Genomic DNA, 19,163 nt, shown 5'->3' with positions numbered 1-19,163 from the left:
CCTCGTGGGGTCTGGCTGTCCAGGGGGAGCACCTGGGGGCCTCGTGGGGTCTGGCTATCCAGAGGGAGCACCTGTGGGCATTATAGGGTCCTGGCTGTCCAGAGGGAGCACCTGGGGGCCTCGTGGGGTCTGGCTGTCCAGGGCGAGCACCTGTGGGCATTATAGGGTCCTGGCTGTCCAGAGGGAGCACCTGGGGGCATTATAGGGTCCTGGCTGTCCAGAGGGAGCACCTGGGGGCATTATAGGGTCCTGGCTGTCCAGGGGGAGCACCTATGGGCATTATAGGGTCCTGGCTGTCCAGGGGGAGCACCTGGGGGCATTATAGGGTCCTGGCTGTCCAGAGGGAGCACCTGTGGGCATTATAGGGTCCTGGCTGAACAGGGGGAGCACCTTTGGGCATCTTGGGGTCCTGGCTGAACAGGGGGAGCACCTTTGGGCATCTTGGGGTCCTGGCTGTCCCGGCCAGGGCACCTGTGGGCTCATAGGCTTGATTTGGAGTCTTTCCTATTCTTCCTCACTCTCCACCCGCGCCCCCCACCCAGCCACCAGCTCTGACCCTGGTCCTAATTGGCAGCAACCCCCTCCAGTAGTTCTGTGTCCCCGTCCAGTTACTTGGTAAAGGGCAGGAGAGCTTCCGCATTTGTCTGGGGCGGGGTGGTTAGAGTTATGGTTGTGAGGGGCCCACAGCATGGAGACAATGAGGCACATTCGGAGTCTGGGTGGGGAGCCAGGCTTTCTCTGCAGTCATCTGGGTGCTCTCCCTCGCGGGCAGCGCCCGGCTTCCTCTCGCTTCTATTCCGTCTTTTACCCACAGCCCTGTGTGGGGTCTACACTGAGGGGTCTGTGTCGGAGGGGGTGGGCCCACTGTCCAGAAGACTGGCAGGCTGCCAGGAAGCTGCTGTTCATGGGGGGAGGGGTCCCAGCATGATGGCACTCAGCATGGATCCTGTGACATCCGGGCCTGGGACAGAGCCCGTGTCCCAGGAGAGAGAAGTGGCCTCACAGCAGCTCCCAGGCCCTGAGTGACCGCAGGAGAGGTGAGGAGAACGACAGTGGTGCTGCCTCTCTGCCCTCCCAGCCCCAGCAAGTGTGTGCGCCTGAAGCTGCGGGCCTTCGGCTGGCTCTACAGGCCCGATCAGATAAGGCCGATTGTCAGCTCCCACCAACAGGCAACGTGCCAGGCACATAGTAGGTCTAGTTGTGTACAAAGATTAGCGAGGGGGAGGGAGGAAGGTAGGAAGGGAGGGAGGGAGGCAGGAGAGAGAATTAGATACACCAATTTGTAGATACACCGAAGTTTATTCAGAAGCAAGAGACCCACCAGGGTGATGAGGTTATCTGAACCCACATGAAAGGAGTAACTGTTAAAAAATAAAATCCCAAGATGTGTAACCGGGAGGAAACTCAGAGGGCAGGATGGCCGCCTCCGGTGTGTGAGGGGAGGGGAGTGAGCGGTGCTGGTGAGGGGTGGGCAGGCTACGTGGCAGAAGCAGCACTCGGGGGGGGGGGGGGGGGGCGGGAGGGGTACCCAGAGGGAGCCTGGAGAGGCCGGCTGCTAACCAGGAAGGGCTGGCTGCCCGTCAGAGCCCTTGATCTGGCTGGTCCCTGACAGGAGGTGAGCTCCCAGCCGGGAGATACTCAGGTGCAGCTGGAGACCGTTGTCAGAGATGTGGTCGCCCAGCCAGCGTGGCTCAGGGGCTGAGCGTCGACCTATGAACCAGGAGTTCACGGTTCGGTTTCCGGTCAGGGCACATACTCGGGTTGGGGATCGATCCCCAGTAGGAGGCATGCAGGAGGCAGCTAATCAATGATTCTCTCTCTCATTGATGTTTCTCTCTCCCCCTTTCCCTTCCTCTCTGAAATCCATAAAAACACATTTAAACAAAAAAAGATGTGGTCAGACACTGCAGCTTTTCGCCTGCACCTGTGCAGTCTCCTGCAGAGTGTCCTCTGCGGAGTCCCCACCTCCAGATGCAGAAATCGTGAGCTCGTGCGTGGGGAGTGGGACACCACGAAATCTCCCTGTGAGGAGGGAGGGTGAGCCAGTGTCAGAGCTCTTGTCATCGACTGAGGGGGTCACTCAGCCCACAGGGGGGATGCCGCCCTCCACATAACAGGCTAGGAAGGTACGGAGCACCCAGCCTGCCCCCTGTGCGGTCCTCCCCACGCCAGCGTTACCCCCCCCCCCCAGCTTCCTTCTCGGTCAGCATCACGGCCGGACGCCAGGCCCTCCCCATGGCAGTGGCAGCTGGGGTCTCCCCTGCCCACCTGGCTCTGCTGAGTTTGTGCTCAGTCTCTGTCCAGCTGGTCTGGGTGGAGGACACGGACTGAGCTAAGGAAGCCCAGAGCCAAATGCAAGCCCCTCCCCAGCGCTCAGGCTCACAGGCTCCCCGTTACCAGTGAAAACAGCTCTGCCTCCAGTTCTAATTTCCAGTTGGGACCCTGGGAACTGTGAGAAGAGGCTCCGGCCTGTGTTTGTTCGATGCAGAGAGCGAGCTGGAGCCAGAGGCCTGCCTGCCGTCCGCTCAGGCTGTGTCCTGACAGCAGAGATGACTCTCCCAGGTGTAAGAACGAAAAGGCATGCGCATGGAAGGCCTTTGCAAGCTCTTGCAGAGTAGGACAGATGAGGACTTCTGGTCGCCAATGAGCACTTACCGTGTACCAGACACTTGGTTATTTTTTTAATCTTTACAGCCACTGTATGAAGTAGTATTTGCACCTCTTTGTACAGGTAAGGCTCAGAGAGGTTAAGTAATTTGCTCTAGGTCACACAGCCAATAAAAGGAAGAGTCATATTTGAACCCAGATCTCCTCTGACTCTCAAGTCCCATGTCTTTCTGTAAACCTGAGGCGTTTACACGTAAAGGAACAATTACTGTGACTTCTATGTTTGCGTACTCATCCTTTGGAGCTGTTACCCTGCCTTTGAGTCTGCACCAGCTTCATCCTTTACCCCTTCCCTTCCCCTCCCTGGGCAGCAGTCCTGGCGGGAGAGTGCCAGCTGCTTCTGGAGTTTGCCCAGATGGGGGAGTAATGGGCCCCGTCCCGCTTGTGTCTCCAGAAAACAGGTTTTTTATCACTTTCCATGGCGGGCTGTACATCTCCGACGTGCAGAAGGAGGACGCCCTCTCCACCTACCGCTGCATCACCAAGCACAAGTACAGCGGGGAGACCCGGCAGAGCAACGGGGCCCGCCTCTCTGTGACAGGTAGGCCGGGGGGGGGGGGGGGGGTAGCCTAGCCCAGCCCTGAGACTGGGCATGCCACACATGGATCAGGGTCTCAGAGGAGGTTAAAGGACTGGTATGGAACCACTGGGGCAAACCTTGCCCAGTTTGCTTTGTGGGACCCTTCATATAAGGACGCAAAAGACAAATTATTTATAGGCGTCTGTGCCTGAGGAAGGCCCGCTCTCCTGAGGAGCTGAGTCACTATTTATCAAACAGTGAGAGTTACGGTACCCTCCCCCCCCCCCCCACCACCACCACCACCCTGCTCCCTTTGCCTTTGCTGCTAGGAAGCTCAGGTAAAATCTGACGCTCATTGATGCCACAACAATGGTTAGATTTGCTTGGATTCATTAGACTAAGTTGGATTAGGGAGCTTTTTATTGTCCTTCTACCTCTAAGTATTTAAGATTCTACTCTATCTATTTATAAGTGCATTTACATTTTTTGTGGTAGCCCACCTCACAGCATTTGAAAGTAGGCAGAAGAGCATTTGTGAACACGAATATGTCCACGATAAGTAAAGGTTCTTCTGGAGTGATCACTGCCGTTTCAGGAGGGATGGGGCTGAGATTCCCTGGAGCCCGGAGCCAGCCCCTCCTCTCCCCTCCCTTCCTGTCAGTCAAGCCCTCACCTTCGCCAGTGGGGGTTGCTGCTCTCCCTATGTCTATAGGTGAGAAAAGCAGGGCTTTGGGAAGCCAGCGCTTCACTGGAACTCACAACCTGACCCCAGCACCCCCAGTGGCCGACCCCCAGGGAAGGGGCCGGGAACCCCCCCCACACACACACACACACACTCAGCCACAGAGCGAACAGGGGCGTGGAGCCCTGGGGCCCGTTTTCTGGGACCTGCTCTCCCAGGAGCAACCGCTGCTTCCTGCCACCTGCAGGCCACGCCCTCTCACCTTCCCTCACCACCTGCAGGCCACGCCCTCTCACCTTCCCTCACCACCTGCAGGCCACGCCCTCTCACCTTCCCTCCCACCTGCAGGCCATGCCCTCTCATCTTCCCTCAACACCTGCAGGCCACGCCCTTTCACCTTCCCTCACCACCTGCAGGCCACGCCCTCTCACCTTCCCTCACCACCTGCAGGCCACGCCCTCTCACCTTCCCTCCCACCTGCAGGCCATGCCCTCTCACCTTCCCAGTTCATCCTCTCCAACCAGTTCGCCTTAATGCTGGCCGCTGCCTCCCCGGCTGTGACAGCTTCCTAGCCACTATGGCCTGCAGTTTGCAAAGTTCTGCTCTTGAGGAGATGGGATTGGGGCGGCTTTGGGAAGGAGGATGGCCGGATGGTCAGAACTCCTGGTTTGGAGACTAGGCCCCCAAATTATGCCAGCTCTCTGGAACTCTGGAAGAGGAGCCGGACAGGCTGACCGCTCCGATGCCGGCGCCTCTGGCGTGGTGTGGTGTGGGGAGGACTGCCCTGGCCAGCAGGTGGCTCTTGCCAGGTTCTTCTCTCATTTGTAGGCAAGCCCAAGGCAACAGGAGCCAGGAGGGCAGGGATCAGGCTCTCTGGTGCCTCCTGGTGCCTCCTGCACCTGGCCCTCCGCCTGGCACACAGCAGGTGCTCAGTAAACAGGCATGGAATTAACCCCTGCCAGAGGGCGAGGAAAGGGGCTGCACTATGAGGCTCCCTCTTCGGGGCTGGACGTAGGGGTCGGCCACTTAATTCCCAGATGTGTCCGTAGTTCTATCCGGACACAGGGGCTTGTCTGTGCATGCTGCTTCACTTTCATCCGCATGGGAAAGGCACGGACACCCCACCTGCTGCAGGCCTGTCCCTTCCCTGGCACAAATATTTAGCCTCCATCCTACTAATTTCACCTCCATTGGGAGGGGACTAACAGGACTCCCTCAGAAAAGACACTCGTTAAACTGGAGGAGATGCCAGCCCTCCTCCTTCGGTCTTTGTGGCACCAGCTGTGAGAGGAGAGGGTGGGCAGACAGACAGACGCACAGCCCACACAGAGACAGAAATGAGGACAGGAAGGCGCCTAGACAGACAAAGGGAGAGGCTCAGGCTGGAGAGGAAGACAGCGGGGGAGGGACCCACAGGGGGCAGCAGAGAGCGGAGGGAAGGGAGTGAGGGAGCCAGGGGAGGGCCCTGCTGTGACGGGATGGGATGGGATGGGACCAGGCGATCTGCAAGCTGCTGTCTTGGCAAAAATACAGCTGATCTGGAGTGAGGCCGTGGGGAGGGGAATGGGGAGGGAGTGCCTGTCAGGCCTCAGCCTCCAGCCCCACAGCCCCCAACGTTTCACCTCGGGGGGGGGGGCAGTCCCAGAGACTGCGGCTTTCACTGAGGTGTTTCATTCTGTGGCCAGAGCCGGTGAGCCCCGTGCGCCCTGGGGCTGGGGCTGGAGAGTCATGGTCCTGCCCAGCAGAAGCTCTGGGCCAGCAGCGAGGCCAGGGACGGGAGAGGCAGCAGGTGTCTGGGCAGAGGCACCGGGTGGCCAAGTGGTCTGAGCCCAACACACCCCCAAGGAATGGCCCCCCTCCTGCTCCCCAGGCCCAAAGGCAAGAAGAACGGGTGGGCCCAGTGCAGGGGCGAGCGCTGTGGGTGGGCCCAGAGGAGGGCGAGAGCCGCAGTCGCATCAGAAGCTCCTTCATCCTCAGAGCGATTGATGTAGTGAGGGGGAGGGAGGGAGGGAGGGAGGGAGGAGGGGAGCCATGTCATGAAGCAGCCACAGTTCCGGCCTCGCCCTGCTGCGCACCAGCTGTGCCACCGCATCAGAGAAATGAGGTCTCCCGCCTCACCACCTCCTCTGTCAGGTGGGCGTGACAAAGTGCACCCCGAGGGTCCTGCAAATTAAATAGGGTCCCGCTGCAGGCAGCTGGAGGAGGGCTGCTGCTGTTGCTGCTGGCTCTCGTTCCTTCCACATTTCCCAGCCGGGGGGCGGGGCAGGGGACAACGCCCGTGTTTTGTGTTCTCCTAAGCAGAGGCGGCAGTTGCAAGAACAGTGGGTCCCTAAAACACAGCCCGCCACTGGCCCCCGCGCATCGGTGCTTCCCTCCCGCCACACGTGCTTTCAGCCCTTCTCCTTTGGTCTTTGTGGCCCGCTCCGTGGACACGGCGTGTGGTGGCTTTTATAAAAGAGGGACCCAGGGCCACAGCGGCTGAGACCGGAACAAGCTCCCCAGGCCAGAGTCCAGAGCCAGGGCCAGAGCTGTGTCTGGGGTGTCCTTCCGGGAAGCACTGTTTCTCAGGACCCGGCGCCCGGCTCCCAGCCCCCTCCGCAGGCAGTGCCGAGCCCGGCTGCACACGCCCGGCGCTCCCTCCACTCCGAGCAGGAGAGCGGCTTCTCTCCCGCAGAATCTAATTTCACGCCTGAGCCTCGCTGATTAATCCCCTGCCCCTCCTCCGCGGCCTGTCAGCCCCTCCGCTTGTAAATTCCGCGTGTGCCACAGAATTTGTGTGTTTTGCATCAATTAAGTGTCACTTTGAGTAATTCCTCCCTGGCACCGTGTTTGTTTATCCCAGCCGTTCCCCCGGGGGGTGGGGTTAGAGCCTCAGGCTGAGAGCACTGCCCGGCAGGGCCACACGGCCTTGCCACCGCCCCACGGCGGTGCCGCATCCACAAGCAGTGCCACGTCCACACGGCGGTGGTGGCACGCCCCTCGACGGTGCCACGTCCGCACGGTGGTGTCACATCTGTGGAGCCAGAGCTCACACGTTGCTGTGTTGTCCACAAAAGCCTGAGGAAGCAGGTGCTGAGGGACCATAGGCACCCAAGGGCACTGGTGACCTGTGACCCCTGCGTCAGCACAGGGTCTCGTGTGTCCCAGGGGCTCATGCGGGAGCAGTGGGAGGTGGAAGGGAGCAGAGCCTCTAGCAAGTCCTTCCCAGGGAGGACAGTGTCCGGCCCGGTCCCCCCGGGAGCTGAGCTGAGCTGGGATGGGGAGGGGGCCCTGAGCCCGGGAGGAGGCAGGGCTCCGTCACCCGTGAGGGCGCTCAGCACTGGATGCGTCACCTCCATCCCGCTTGCTGAGCCGGGCGTGGGCGACCTGGCTCTGCTCCGGGCTCTGCGGTCTGACCCCGCAGGTCGCTGCCTCGCTCTGGTCTCAGGTCTTCATCTGGGAGCCCACCAGGCCCCTGAGCCAGAGGCTCTGCCGTGGGGGACCCGCTGTCCACGCTGTGCTCCCCGCCAGCCTCCTCAGACACCAAGGGTGCCAAGCAGGGCCCTGCTCGGTGCCGGACCCGGGAGACGCAGCGATGGGCCCACACTGCCCCGAGCTGCCCGCAGTCCCCTGTGCTCACTGCTGCTGGCGAGGACCGTGGGGGAGGGACAGTGATTTCTCCCGGGAGAGAAGATCCTCCCTTCTCACTTACTGTACACTCGCCCACACCCTCATGTGTACATGTTACACTTTCAAATGTGTCTTTAAAAAGAACAGATTGTTTGAAAATAAAATGAAGGAAAAGGAAGCTCTGGAGCCCAGCGGGAGTGGCCTGTCCGGGAGGGGGCAGGGGGCACTGTCCCAAGGATTGGTGCTTCCGCTGCTCGGAGAGAGGAGGAGCGACCCAGGAGGTGGGGACACGGGGTCCCACAGGCACAGAGGAGGGCTGAGAGGAGGTGGGGGCAGTGCAGGCGGCCAGGCCAGGAGTGCGGCGGGAACTAACCAGGGGCTGGGGGCTCAGGCGTGCTCTGTGTCCTGTGGTTGCAGGGGAGCCCGAGGAGCTGTCAGGCAGGGGAGGCCCCAGGGGGCAGAGCCCGGGGGCCTGTCAGGGTGAGCGACAGCCTGAGCGAGGAGCGGGCACCACCTGGAAGTGGCACAGCCGTCGCTCCCAGACCGGCCTGCTCAGGCCTCCGGCCTCGGAGTCTAGGGCTCAGGTCCTGCGTCACTGCCTTCTCTTGGTTTGGAAAAGCAACCAGTGGGTAACTGTTGGGGCAAAGAGGGTGTTTGCAGAAGGCTTAGCTTGCAAGCCCTTCTCGGTGCTGGGGAAGTGCACTATCTAGTGGGGTGACGGGACAGGGCAGGCAATGGTCCCCATCCTGAGGGCACCCACAGGCCAGGCTGAGGCCCAGACCAAGCCTTCCCCATCACTGCCAGCCCAGACCACGACTCTCATGTCACGGACTCGCTGCTCCCGGGCTGGCCAGCCTGCATGGGCTGCAGTGTGAGGGGCCTCACACTCTCCCTCTGCACCTCAGGCTCTTCCCTCCCCATCCTCTGTCTGTCTGTCCTTCTCGCTGAGCCAGCCTGTCTTTCCCCAGCCCCTGCTCCCAGGGCCTCCGTCCAGCAGGAGCAGAGGTTTGGGTCAGTGACTGGCTCAGGGAGACCCCGAGAACCCTCTCACACCGGGTGTTGCTCTCAGGGCACCAGTGGGCAGCAGGGTCCTGCTCCGGTGCTGCCCTCCCCCCCCAGCCCCACGGCACCCAGCCCAGGGCCAGCGGACCACCCCACGCTCTGCCTTCCAGACCCTGCCGAGTCCGGCCCCGCCATCCTGGACAGCTTCCACTCCCAGGAGGTGTGGGCCGGCCACACCGTGGAGCTGCCCTGCGCCGCCTCTGGCTACCCCACCCCCGCCATCCGCTGGCTCAAGGATGGCAGGCCCCTCCCAGCCGACAGCCGCTGGACCAACCACGTCACAGGGCTGACCATCAGCGACCTGCGGACCGAGGACAGCGGCACCTACATCTGTGAGGTCACCAACACCTTCGGCTCAGCGGAGGCCACGGGCACCCTCACGGTCATAGGTGAGTGGGGAGGCTGCTCTTCCAGCCCTGTCCTTGACAGTGACCTTGGCCGTGGCCTTTAAGAACACTTAAGGGGTTAGGAGAGGGGGCTGGGGGCAGCTGTGCCCGACTCTGGCCACTCCGGGGGCGCCTCCTGGTTGGGAGGCAAAGCAGGAGCCTGCCTCTGGCTCCAGCACGGTGAGAGAGTAAATGGCAGCTCACACCCGTGACAGCCTCGGTGCCCTCTTCTGTGCAATGGGATCGTGACCCCTGGCTTCCTGCCTCCCAGAGGTCACAAGGTCAGATGGGCCAAGAGGGTGATGGGGACAGGTTTGCAGGGTTTCTGGCTGTGGGAGGGAACCCAGCGGACGTTGCTGCACTAAAGAGAGCATAACTATCCCATCAGACACTGGGTAGAAACAGCCAGGCGTCCTTCGGGGGGTGGGGGGGTCCTTCCTGCTGTTGCCCCGCTCAGGGCCCAGGGGGGCGAGAGGCCCTGGTGCAGAGGGGAGGAGAGGCAGAGGGCTGGTGCCAGGGAAGAGCCTGGAGCAGGACTGGTGAGGCCCAGGGCACCCTCTGTACCAGCCTCTCTCCCCACTCCGCTGCCGGCCTCACATTGCCCTCTGTGAGGTGAAGAGGCACCGAGTCTGACTCAGGGCCTGCTCTGGGGGCTGCAGGGAGCGGCTGGCAGTCATGGGCCAGGTTCGGAGACACTCGGGGTCTCACTCCCGTGGGGCAGCAGTGGCCTGAGTCCTGAACATGGTGCCTGATGGCAGCAAGACGGTCACTCGACCTGGGCGGGGGTGGAGGCCACCCAAAGTGCTCCCACCTACCCCCATGCTGCCCCCCTGCCCACCCCCCTCACCACCCACCCCACCGCCCCCTTCGCCAGGTCTCAGGAGCACAGAGCTGCAGGTCTGCAGGCTATTGGGGGGACCGGAGAGGCCAACCGCTCCCGGGCCGGCCTCCGGGGCCTGGCCCGCATTCAGCCCAGAGTGGCCAGTCTCCTCCACACAGCCCGGGGTTCGACAGGTCGACGTGCCCATCTGCTCTGTGAGGGGTCGCACCCCACCGGATCTCACTGACGCCCTCTAAGAGCAGGAGGAGCCCAGGACATGTTCTGGGCGTGACAGTGACACCCAGAGGCGTGGGCAGGAGTGCTGAGAGCCCGGGGTCTGGGTTTCCTCCAACACACAGGCCGGGTGCAGAGGCCGACAGAGGGACAGGGCGCCCCCACTTCCTGCACTGAGCACGGTCCCAAAGGCTGTGGTCTGAGTTACCTTCCCCCTCCCAACTCTCCTGCTGCACACACATCACGCTTACACTCACACTCACACATTCACACTCACACTCACACATTCACATTCATACTCACATTCACACTCACACTCACACATTCACATTCATACTCACATTCACACTCACACATTCACACATTCACACTCACACATTCATGCTTACACTCACACTCACACATTCACACTCACACTCACACATTCACACTCACACATTCACATTCACACTCACACATTCACACTCACACATTCACATTCACACTCACATTCACACATTCACACTCACACATTCACACTCACATTCACACTCACACATTCACACTCACACTCACACTCACACATTCACACTCACACATTCACACTCACACATTCACACTCACACATTCACACTCACACTCACACATTCACACTCACACTCACACTCACACATTCACACTCACACATTCACACTCACATTCACACTCACACATTCACATTTACACTCACATTCACACTCACACTCACACATTCACACTCACACATTCACATTCACACTCACATTCACACATTCACACTCACACATTCACACACTCACACACACATTCACACTCACACATTCACACTCACACATTCACATTCACACTCACACTCACACACTCACACTCACACTCACACATTCACATTTACACTCACATTCACACTCACACTCACACATTCACACATTAACATTCACACTCACACTCCTACTCACATTCACACTCAAACATAGCCTCAGAGAACAGGTCAGGACATAACCCCAAATCCTTGGAAAATGAGCAAACTTGACTCTGGGTAATCTGGTGCCCACAGCACATACAGGCAAGCAGGTACTCACACACACACACACACACACACACACACACTACGCTGCACACACATGCACATGTATATTCGGTACCCAGGCACACACATCCCTCTGCTGTGCATGCTCACGTCCTGGCACACACGCTGTTCTCCTCAGACCTCAGCTCCCACCTCCCCCAGCCAGGCTGAAGTCCTGGTTCCCAGGGGAGTGACAGCTTCTCCCTGTCTTCCATCTTCTCTGGGAGCCCCGCTCGGCCAGGGTCACGGAGGGGAAGCAGTGCTTTTCCTACTCCCCACCAATTCTGCAACCAAGCCCCTGGCCCATGCTGCCTCCATGCCAGCAGGACAGTGAGCAGAGCGCGGCTGGCAGGGCTGGGAGGCCTGGCGGGCGGGCAGGGCTGCCTGTCCCACGGGGCACTGGCACTCCCTGGGCACAGACGGAGGCTAGGAGCCAGGAGGGGGAGCTGGCATGAGCGGCCCAGGCTGGCTGCACCCACCAGACAGACCTCCTGTCCCGTCTCCTGTCGGCCGCCTCCCTGGAGGGGTCCGGCCTCCTAGCTCGGCCCTCAGGGCCATGGAGAGGGGAAAGGCCACTGGGGCGGGGGCCAGGCGGCCAGTGCGTCATTGGGGAGCAGCACTCAGGAAGCAGCGTGACGGACAGATAGAGAGGTCACCTCAGTGCAGGCTCCATCCTCTGCCCGTCAGGTCGCCCGGCTCTCAGGTGGCTCACAGAGGGAGAGACAGGCTCAGAGGTGATTGAAGACCATGTGCTTAGCACAGCGTTAGTGCAGCCAGGGGGACCCGAAGAGGGACCTGAACCCGGCCTGTGGGGTTCGTGGGGGGCTGTGGGGGGTGGAAGGCTTCCGGGAAGAGATGACTCCTGAGCTCAGGTGGAGGGGGAGAAGGAATCGGGTAAAGGGGTGGCCAGAGTAGCCGCCGGGGTGTGGGCAGGCTGCCTCTAGAGGCTGCTCCTGAGACGAGGGGCAGGTCCCATTTGGCCTGATGCCCTTGAATGCCACCCTGAGCTGCTGGGCCGTAGAGGTTCTGAGTGGGGCGGTGGCAGGCGGCAGCGCGGGGACAGATGGGGGGACATGGAGATGGGAGGCAGGAGCAGGCTGCGGGGGCCAGGCCGGGAGCCGGGTCTGCAGCTGGGCAGCTTGGTGGGTGAGGAGCAGGTGGCCTGGGGTGTAAGAAGGAAGGCAGACCGCAGACGGCAGGATTGGCTCTGTGGGGTAAGAGGGGAGTGGTGGGTCCAGGGTGCTCCTTGGCGTGGGGGGTGGGTGACAGCAGGATGATGGGCCAGTCCGGCCCCATCCAGCTCAGGGAGCGCCCAGCCCCTCGGAGCAAAGGACCCCCAGAAAGCACAGCCCCTCCAAACAGAGGCGCAGAGACCGCTCTTGGCCTCACTGCCATTTCACAGACGGGTAAGCTGAGGCCCAGAGAGGGGGTCGCAGTCCCAGCCCCTCCGCCCAGGGCTCTGCACCAGAGCCTCTGTGATCACGGTGCACCCACAGCCACATCCCCCACCGGAGCCCTTTTCTCCCCCTTCGCCCTGCTCCCGCCCGCCCGGCCAGACCCCCTCCACGTGACCCTCACACCAAAGAAGCTGAAGACGGGCATCGGCAGCACCGTCATCCTCTCCTGCGCGCCCATGGGCTCCCCCGAGTACACCCTCCGCTGGTACCGCAACACCGAGCCGGTGCTGCCCGACGAGGCCATCGCTTTCCGCGGGCTCAGCAACGAGACGCTGCTCATCGCCTCCGCCCAGAAGAGCCACTCGGGCGCCTACCAGTGCTTCGCCACCCGCAAGGCCCAGACCGCCCAGGACTTCGCCGTCGTGGTGCTGGAGGGTGAGCCGGCAGCCCTCGGAGGGCGGTTTCGGGACTCAAGGCCCCCGGGAGGTGCCCGGCCCGGGCGCCCGCCTGCCCCCGATGGGAGGCCTGGGGCGGCGCTCTCTGCGCCCCGGGAAGATGTGCCTCCGTTAACCCTCCCAAGGGCGCTGGGGAGAGCCTTGGCTAAGGTTCCGTCCTGCAGTGGAGGAAATGGAGGTTTCCGGCCACTTCCCCACGGCGACCTGCCCGTCAGCTTAGGGCAGGGACGTGGGAAACGAGGCTGTGGAAGGGCAGGGAGTGGGGCGGAGGGACCCGGAAATGAGGCAGAGAGCAGGCAGTGGCCAGCGGGCAAAGGCTCTCCAGGCACCGGCCACCCCAGTTGGAGATAAGGCCCCCGAAACGGGCGGGGGCTGAGCTGGCAGGACGTTGGTGTGACATGTGGGTGGGGGTGGAGGCATGTTATATTTGCCTCGCTCTCTTTTTTCTGTTTGTTTGGGGTTTTTAATGCCCATTTTACGCTTTTACGCCAATCCTGGTGGAAGGAAGGCCAGGCCTCCTCCCCCCTGGGTAGGGAACAGGGCAGAGTCCCGGGAGGAAGCTGGGCTCCGTTCACCTCCGGGGCAGCCTGTGCGGTCAGCCAAGACCAGGCCCAGCGCAGACCGCCAGCACGGCCGCTGGGCGGCTGGCGCTTTAAGCCTCAAACTGCAGGCTGTTTGCTGAGCACCATCACCCCTCACCCCCGCCCCCTTCTGCCAGAATGAGAAATGGGCCCTGACTCCGCAGGTCCGGCTGGGGCAGCCCCGGGTCCACACACATTAACCTCGGCGCCTCTGCCTGTTAATAAACGGAGGAGGGAGGAGGAAGGGAAGCGGAGAGAGGGATGTTTTATGAGGCACCTGCAGTCCTGTCCAAGGCATCTGTAATGCATTAGTTTATCCGCGCAGCCTCCGGGTGAGGGAGTTAACCCAGCTCCCCATTATCACCATCCTCTATGCAGACGAGCTGGACAGACTCAGAGGGGTTCAGTCACTTGCCCACAGACACAGAGCTAGCGTGCCTGGGGGAGGATTCGAACCCAGGAGCCTTCAGTCCCCTGCAGTAGTGCCTGGCACCTGCCGGGACTCGTGAATAACACGAACTGCTGCCCCTGAGAGATCCTGTGTTGTCCTGGCCACCGCTTCCCCTCGTCCCCAGGGAAGGGGGTGGGGGGCCTGAGGCTCGGTGACCTGAGGGCTCCTCGCTCCTGCAGACGGCACGCCCCGCATCGTCTCCTCCTTCAGCGAGAAAGTGGTCAACCCCGGGGAGCAGTTCTCGCTGATGTGCGCGGCCAAGGGGGCGCCGCCACCCACGGTCACCTGGGCCCTGGACGAGGAGCCCGTCGCGCGGGACGGCAGCCACCGCACCAACCAGTACACCATGTCCGACGGCACCACCGTCAGCCACATGAACGTCACGGGCCCCCAGATCCGGGACGGGGGCGTGTACCGGTGCACCGCGAGGAACTCGGTGGGCAGTGCCGAATACCAGGCGCGAATAAACGTAAGAGGTGCCTGTCTACATTTAAATATCAGAACAGGCCCAGGGTCCCTGTGCGTCTGTGTCCTCATCTCCGTGGCGATGGCTCCCGTGCTCAGTGTCCTTTGATTGTAGCAGAGGTCTCTTTCCTCCTTCTCCCCTCCCCCCGCCCTCCACAGTCTCGTCGTCCGTGCGTGCGTGTGTGTGTGTGTGTGTGTGTGTGTGTGTGTGTCTGGCACAGTTTCCTGCCTTGGTGTCCCCGCCTACTCCACTCCTCTCCTCTTCCCCTCTCCTGCAAGCTGCTCTGAGCCCATTCCATTCCCCCATTCAATCCCTCTGGCCGCAGGTGTATAAGCGCCAGCCGGCATCCACCTCCCACCAGGGCCTGGCCTGGACAGGCCAGGGAAGGAGCGGAGGGCCCAGGCTGACCTTTGACAGGGGTGTCCACCAAACCTGTGTTCCCAGTGCACCCCATGGAGCCACGCCCCAGATGCTCCAGGAGGTGTGAGCAGCAGGAGCCGTAGCATCCTCTCCTCCCAATCCTCTGTCCGCCTCCTCACTACCCCCAAGGCTCAAGCTGACAAAAGCAGGAGGCTCAGGCTGGGCGGGGTCACCCCGAGACCGCCAGCCCCAAGGGGCGGAGCCCTCAGGTTCTCCAAGTCTCAGTTCTCCAAGCTGCTGGGATGAGAAATCTTCTCTGGAGCCCTTTGCAGCCTGTGACATCAGTTGGCCCTCATCTGACCCTACCAGTGACCTCTGACCCAAGCACAGAGGAGGCCCAAGGGAAGAGAGGGGGGCTCGGGACCAGGGGTGCTGGTGGCTCCGTGGGGAGGGGAGGGCGGAGGATCATGCTAAGTGCACCTGAGCCAGCAGGTCTACAGCCCCACGAGAAACGCATGCCCTCCATGCGGCCGCCCTGCCCGCCTCTCAGCATGAGAAGGACGGAGCCACGGGTCCTGGGAGGGTCCCGGGGCAGCTGCTCCCTCCTGTGCCCGTCCAGCATCCCCGCTCGGTGCCCCTGATCCCCCACACCCACAGGACCATATGCCCCGCTGACCAGTGACCCGGGGCCCTGCTCAGGGGCCACATTTGCCCGTGGAGAGTCGTCCAGGGAAGACCTCCTGTGGTCCTTCCACAGCATTATACGCAAATTGAATGGAAACAACAATGTCCACGTTTCCATTTTAACCCCAAATCGTAACTCCTCAGAAACGAGGACTCGCCCCCCGAGCTGCCTTCCTGGAGAGGCCTCGGCGCCCTCCTGGGCCCTCCCCCATGCCGTGGGCAGGAATGGACGCCTGTCTGTTTGCAACTATCGAAGCCAGTAACCGCGTCCCGGAGAGAGCCAGGGTTCCCCCCGGTCCCCGGCTCTGCCTCCAGCCGGTGATGAAGGCCAGCCTCCCCTCCCCACCAGCCATGTTCGCCCAGCACTGAGGACAGCACCCAGGCAGCGGCCGCCCCAGGCTGACCTCCGCCCGCCCCTCCTCTCCTCCCTCCCGACCCCGCCAGGGCCCCCCAGCATCCGGGCGATGAAGAACATCACGGCCGTGGCCGGGCGGGACACGCTCATCAACTGCAGGGTCATCGGCTACCCCTACTACTCCATCAAATGGTACAAGGACGCACTGCTGCTGCCGGACAACCACCGCCAGGTGGTGTTTGAGAACGGCACGCTCAAGCTGACGGACGTGCAGAAGGGCATGGACGAGGGCGAGTACCTGTGCAGCGTCCTCATCCAGCCGCAGCTCTCCATCAGCCAGAGCGTCCACGTGGCCGTCAAAGGTAGGCCCGCCCCCAGCCACGTGGCCCGCCCTGGGGCCGTGGCCTCTGCATCCCAGCATGTGGGGCACCACGGGGAGAGGCTCTGCAGGGTGTCTGAGGGGCAGGGGCAGGGGCAGGAAGGCACCTGTGGGGACACAAGGCCATGGGGACCTCTGCATTTAGGTTTGCTCACGGGCTGCCGGGCAGGACAGCACTGGCCCCAGAGGAGCCTGGGAGAGAGGCCAGCACGGAGATGGCAGGCTCTTTTGGACCCTAACGTCAGCACGGAGGGCCCACCAGAGGCCAGCAGGAGGTGGTGGAGGGGGGATCCAGGAGCGGGCAGGCAGCAGGAGGCAGGGTGCAGGGAGCAGGCGCTGGGTCCCGGGCTTCCTTCTGGGGTACAGACTGGTGACTCCGGACCTGCTGGTGCCGCTTCAGGCCTAGGAAGCACCTCCTGGAGCTCAGGCCCGGGCCTGGTACCTGGGAGCCACTGAGGGACTGTCCTGTGGGTGAAATGAATGAATGACTATCAATGCGCGAAGGAATGGCTGCCTGAAGAAATGAGGGAGGTACTGGTTCTGGCTGCGCCTGGGTGTGAAGCTCCCTCCCAAATCCACTCCTAGGAGCGCAGGCTGGGGACAGTGTGGGCAGGTGGCCTGGCTGCTCCGGGAGGTGGGAGGTGGGTCCCGCCAGGCCTGGCTGGGAAGAGGTCAGGGAGAGCCAGGCAGCCTCTGCCTAGCCCAGGAGGACCCAGGGCTGGGCAGGCAGGCCAGGAGGAAGGAAGCTCCTGGGTGACCTGAGGAGGCCGGAGGAGAGACAGAGCCGTGAGAACACCTGGACATGGGCGTCACCCTGGTGGCGGGGACACCTGCTCCCGGAGAAAGCTGGCCTGGTCCTGGGGGACCCCAGCGGGCCCCACGCTCCTGCCGCAGGGGGAATGAGGCTGTGACGGGAAGAGGGCGGTCTGGGAGGTGGACGCTGCCTTTGGTTTGGCCCCGAGCCCGCGGCGGGGAGCAGGGGCATGAGTCTGGGGACAGCGGGCGGCCTGAATGTCGGCGGAAGGCGGGGTCAGCACTTCTCTGCTGTGCTCCTTATCGCCAGTCGCCCTTGCTGGCACACTGGAGCTTGTCACATGCCTCCTTGTGCATCCTCCACCTGTCACAGCACTGGACGGTGTGTTTCTTGAGCTGAAGCTGGACAGCCGTCTGGCTTAGAGCGACTTCCTGCAAGCCTTCCCTTGAGCCCCGAGACCTGGGCGCCCTGTGGCCACCTCCGGTCCGGGGTCCCCTATGGCGTCTGCCTTCTTGCTTCCCGGCCAGGCTGAGGGCCACCGCGGCCGTCTTCTCAGCCAGAGGCCTCTGCCCAGCCCAGGGGCTGGTGCTGGGGGAACCTCCGACCCCAGGCCACAGCCCCATGGCGCCCCCTCCAGCGTCACAGGCCACCTGGGTCCATTCCCATTACAAGTAGGAGAGCGAGCGTTCCGGTGTAAACATCACATACTGGAACATCCGACCTCTGCTCCACTCCCATAGACCGCCCGCTCCTGCGAGCATGTGGCCTGGTTTGTTGGCTTGAAAAAAAAACAAAAAAACAAAAAAAGAACAGGCCTCCAGCGAGCGGTGGAGCACGAGGAACATCCTGAAAGCCGCTGCTCATCAATTATTCATCCCCACTCAGGGAGCGATCAGTCCTAATGAATTGAATCTGATGCCTTCCGTCTGCGCGGCTCGCTGGGCCTGAGGAGGTTGTGCAGTGCCGAGTGACAGTGTCTCCCAGCCCGGGAGGGTGTGTGCATGTGTGCGCGTGTGCATGTTTGTGCGTGTGTGTGCACGTGTGTGTGTTTGTGCGTGCGTGTGTCTGTGTGTGCATGTTTGTGCGTGTGTGCATGTGTGCATGTTTGTGCGTGTGTGTGTGTGTGTGTGTGTGTGTGTGTGTGTGTGTGTTCCTACGGGCAGAGCCCGGGCACCAGCACCCGGGCTGTGTGACTCTCCTGCGTCAGGGATGTGGCGGTATACGCCCTGTGCCCACACTCCGCATCCACCCTCCACAGCTGAAATGCAGCCTAGCAGGGTTTCCACCTGCTTCCTCCCCAGACCACGAGGCAGCGCTGTGTGAGGAGCCCCTGCCACTCCCAAAGCTCAGGCCCTCAGCGCCCCCTCTCCACTGCCCCTCCCCTCCTCATTAGCATGCACTTTTGCAAAGAAGCTGTCAGGACTGATTAGGAGCGAGCTCCTGATTAGCTGGTGTGCTGCTTCCCAGCTCCTCAGAGAGAAGGCGGAGGAGGTGCCGGGTGTGGAGAGGGGCACTGGCCCAGGGAGGTTGGCTGGGGGCAGGGCTCCAGACCCCATCCCTACTGCCTGGCTGGGACATGGCCCCTCCCCCAGGACCAGAGCTGAAACCCCGTGTGGGAAGGGCCAGGGGCAGGTGGGCAGGTGCTAGAACCTCGAGACCAGCCGGAAGCCCTGCATCTCTCGGGGGGTCAGGCAAAGCCCGTGCTGCTCCGGGATTTGGAAAAACGACTGCTGACTCCATTTCTCCCGGGACTGCTTGTCTTCTGATGAATTTTGAAACACTGAGCCGAGAGCAGCGCACACAAGATTTGCATGCAGAAGCATGCACACACTTGTGCAGAGACCTGTGTGCATGAATGCCACGCACGTTCACATTGGCACACACCATATGCATGTACATGCAGCCTGCCCGCACCCGCACAGGCACGTCCATGGTACGTGCCGGCAGTTACATATATACAAATGTTTCCTCTGTCCATGTCCTCCTCCGAGCAAATTCCTGAGCCACAACGGCAGCTGCAGGTGATGCCACAGAAATATTGCCGGGGGTGGGGTGGGGGGCAGCTGTGGCCAGAAGGTGGAGGGATCGAGGGAGGGAAGGCACAGATGCTCTGAGGGCCTCCTGGACTCTGGTGCGTGTGGCGGCGCCGGGCAGCGGAGAGCCAGGCTGCAGAGCAGCGGGTGTTCCTCTAGGCACCAAAGGGATCCTTGGCGGGACGCCGAGGGCACAGGGCCCACC

At 62.0% G+C, this 19,163-nt stretch overlaps 1 protein-coding gene across 2 annotated transcripts in view; it reads left to right on the top strand.

Moving 5' to 3' along the window:
* The window catches only part of DSCAML1 (DS cell adhesion molecule like 1), a 275,766-nt gene that overhangs the window by 184,501 nt on the left and 72,102 nt on the right, over positions 1–19,163 (top strand). Inside the window, exons 4-8 of one of the 2 annotated variants that reach the window (XM_036427664.2) lie at positions 3,062–3,208; positions 8,651–8,929; positions 12,600–12,875; positions 14,107–14,403; positions 15,882–16,154. In XM_036427664.2, the coding sequence (XP_036283557.1) occupies positions 3,062–3,208; positions 8,651–8,929; positions 12,600–12,875; positions 14,107–14,403; positions 15,882–16,154 (1,272 nt within the window). Of the gene's footprint in view, positions 1–3,061; positions 3,209–8,650; positions 8,930–12,599; positions 12,876–14,106; positions 14,404–15,881; positions 16,155–19,163 lie in introns of those variants that run through there. The other variant, XM_045577682.1, reaches the window with a different exon arrangement.

Source organism: Pipistrellus kuhlii, unplaced genomic scaffold, assembly GCF_014108245.1.
Source record: "Pipistrellus kuhlii isolate mPipKuh1 unplaced genomic scaffold, mPipKuh1.p scaffold_m20_p_9, whole genome shotgun sequence".
NCBI lineage: Eukaryota > Metazoa > Chordata > Mammalia > Chiroptera > Vespertilionidae > Pipistrellus > Pipistrellus kuhlii.
This window is presented reverse-complemented; position numbering and strand designations above follow the sequence as displayed.